General features: G+C 55.1%; 1 protein-coding gene across 1 annotated transcript; it reads left to right on the top strand.

The window, feature by feature from the left end:
- Positions 1-574: 574 nt before the first annotated feature.
- Positions 575-1,945, top strand: adra2c (adrenoceptor alpha 2C; the record flags this gene model as incomplete). The annotated part of the gene is made up of 1 exon (XM_079758946.1): positions 575-1,945. One exon carries the CDS (start codon positions 575-577, stop codon positions 1,943-1,945), a length of 1,371 nt encoding a protein of 456 aa, XP_079615072.1.
- Positions 1,946-3,031: the final 1,086 nt, after the last annotated feature.

Below are 3,031 nucleotides of genomic sequence, written 5' to 3'. Positions count from 1 at the left end.
GTGGTCGCTCCAGACCTCTAGAGCAGGGCGCAGCGGGGAGGCGCGGTGGAGAGGCGCGGTGGAGAGAAGTGCCGGAGAAACGGAGGCGGCTACTAGACGCGTTGGAGAGACGCAGAACGAGAGACGCGCTGGAGAGACGCGTTGGAGAGACGTGGGGGAGAGACGCGCTGGAGAGACGCGCTGGAGAAACGGGGGAGGCAGTCGGGCTGCAGTTGGACCAGCGGGAAGCAGAGAACGGTGAACGGATAAGAGCGGAGAGAGGTCCATAGCCATTAAGACGCAGCTCCACTGTCGCCTCGAGGAACCCTCCGGTGTGGGAATACATTTTTTCGAAAGGAGAAAAGTGCATGCACTTATCTTGGGGACGGAGTGAGGATTAATTTGTAAGAGAAAATGACTTTCCTGGTGCAACCCATGGAAGAACACAAGGTGAGGAGGAGAGAGGAGGAGGGATTTGCAAGTTTTGACGTGAGGTTTAATGATTATTGAGTCTTTTCTGTTCCTACGGCGGAACGTGATGATAATCATTCCCGGTTTTTACGCGTCGCGCCTATAAAGTTAACATTTGGCCGAAATGGATTTCTTAAACGTGTCAGCCTTGGACGAGGAGATGGAAACGAGTAACGCCTCTCTGAACGCCACCTCTCTCAGCCTTTACAGCCCGCTCGCCGTCTGGGGTCTGGCGGGGCTGGTCAGCTTTCTCATTCTGTTTATAATAGTCGGGAACGTTTTGGTGGTCATCGCCGTGTTAACGAGCAGAGCTTTGAAACCACCTCAGAACCTTTTCCTGGTCTCCTTGGCCAGCGCGGACATTTTAGTGGCCACGCTTGTCATGCCGTTTTCCCTGGCCAACGAACTCATGGGCTTCTGGTTCTTCGGCAAGGTGTGGTGCGACATCTACCTGGCGCTGGACGTTTTGTTCTGCACGTCGTCGATTGTTCACCTGTGCGCAATCAGCCTGGACAGATACTGGTCGGTAACCCAGGCGGTGGAGTACAACTTAAAGAGGACGCCTCGGCACGTCAAAGGGATGATCGTGGTGGTGTGGCTGATCTCGGCAGTGATCTCCTTCCCGCCCCTGATCTCCATGGACAGGAGCAGCAGCGAGACCAACCTCCAGTGCATGCTCAACGACGAGACCTGGTACATCCTGTACTCCAGCCTGGGCTCCTTCTTCGCGCCCTGCGTCATCATGATCCTGGTCTACATCCGGATCTACCAGGTGGCCAAGACCCACACCAGGACCATGTCCGAGAAGACGCGGGACTTGGACTCGCCGCAGGGCAACGGGCTGGACCGGGCCGAGGCGAGCCGCGGCGGCTCGGCGAAGTCCAACGGCAACGGGAGCGCGAAGGAGAAGGAGCACGACAACGGGCACTGCCAGCGAGGGCCGGCCACCGCCACCGCCGGCTCCCCGCTGCCCAACGACCCAAAGGCCCCCCCGCCTCCGCGGGGCCCGGACCCCGAGGAGGACTACGACGACAGCAGCTCGTCGGACGAGAAGCCCAAGAAGCACTCCTCCAAGCGCGGCGGCGGCGGCGGCGGCGACGACAAGAAGGACAGAAAGTCGAGCCGGAAGAGCTCAGCGGGGAGCAGGAAGTCGCGCACCAGCTCCAAGTCCATCGAGCTTTTCTCTTCGCGGCGGAAGCGGCGCAGCACCGTGAACAGGAAGAAGGTGTCGGCGGCGAGGGAGAAGCGGTTCACCTTCGTGCTCGCCGTGGTCATGGGCGTCTTCGTGCTCTGCTGGTTCCCCTTCTTCTTCTCCTACAGCCTCTACGGGATCTGCCGGAAGCCCTGCGAGATCCCCGAGGTGCTGTTCAAGTTCTTCTTCTGGATCGGCTACGTCAACAGCTCGCTGAACCCCGTCATCTACACCATCTTCAACCAGGACTTCCGCAGAGCCTTCCAGAAGATCCTGTGTAAGACCTGGAAGAGGTCCTTCTGAGGCCCGTGTTTGGGGCAATGAAAGGCTGGACCGGACTTAGGCATGGACTAAGGAATGGACTGAGGTATTGACCGAGGTATGGACTACTAAGGTATGGATCGAGGAATGGACTAAGGATGGACTAAGGTCTGGACTGTGGTGAGAACGTTCCTCCAGACGGATAGAAGGATGGGATTTGATCAAGCATGGAGGATTTAACCAGGGTGTGGTCTAAATTTCTCCTCTATGAACCATCCCTTTCACTCCCACAGAAGGATGCTTTCACTTTTGGGCTGAAATGACTTCGCACTCCGACAACAGCCTTGCTTTAGTGCTTCAATTTATGGACTCTCTCTCTCTCTCTCTCTCTCTCTCTCTCTCTCTCTCTCTCTCTCTCTCTCTGGTTGTTTAATGCATGCACGCTCCGAGGGTATCGACTGCAGCCCGGCCGTATTCAATGAGCTCTTGAGGCGCAACGGCTCTCGATGAAGAATAGATCCGTGATGCCTAGCTCCAGCACCCGGTATAAAGTCAGGACCTTGACAATCTCCATTCAACTTTTATGTGACATAGGATTATTCCATTGATATCTTTTGTATTGCTCTGTCTTGCTCTCTCTCTCTCTCTCTCTCTCTCTCTCTCTCTGTATCTACCCCCATCTCTCTCTCTCTCTCTCTCTCTCTCTCTTACTCTCTCTCTTCTGTTCTGTCATGTCACACTCTCCAACGAGGACCAATGGGGTGAAGGGGCTCTTCTTTTGGTAAACGCCTTCAGTGGCAAAAAAAAGAAGGAAAGAAAAAAAATTAACAAAAATGTAAAAAAAAAAAAAATGGAAGTAATCAACGACATTCTTATCCAAACCAAATCAGTTCCGGCTCTGCTGGTGTGTACAGAGGCGGAGAAAGGTGTCGCACCTGACCTACCCTCAGTGTTTGCTAATGGTGTCTCCAAGTGGGGCCCAGAGTATTAAAGACTACTGAATGACATTCGGTCCAACCAATGAGGTCGTTTCTCGAGCCTCTGGGGGCGGGACAACAGAGCGGCCGCTGAGACAGATGGGGGCCCAGCGAGGGTTTATCACCGCGAGTCGAGATCTGGTGGATGCGT

This window comes from Pollachius pollachius, assembly GCF_949987615.1.
Source record: "Pollachius pollachius genome assembly, chromosome: 2".
Classification (NCBI taxonomy): Eukaryota; Metazoa; Chordata; class Actinopteri; order Gadiformes; family Gadidae; genus Pollachius; species Pollachius pollachius.
This window is presented reverse-complemented; position numbering and strand designations above follow the sequence as displayed.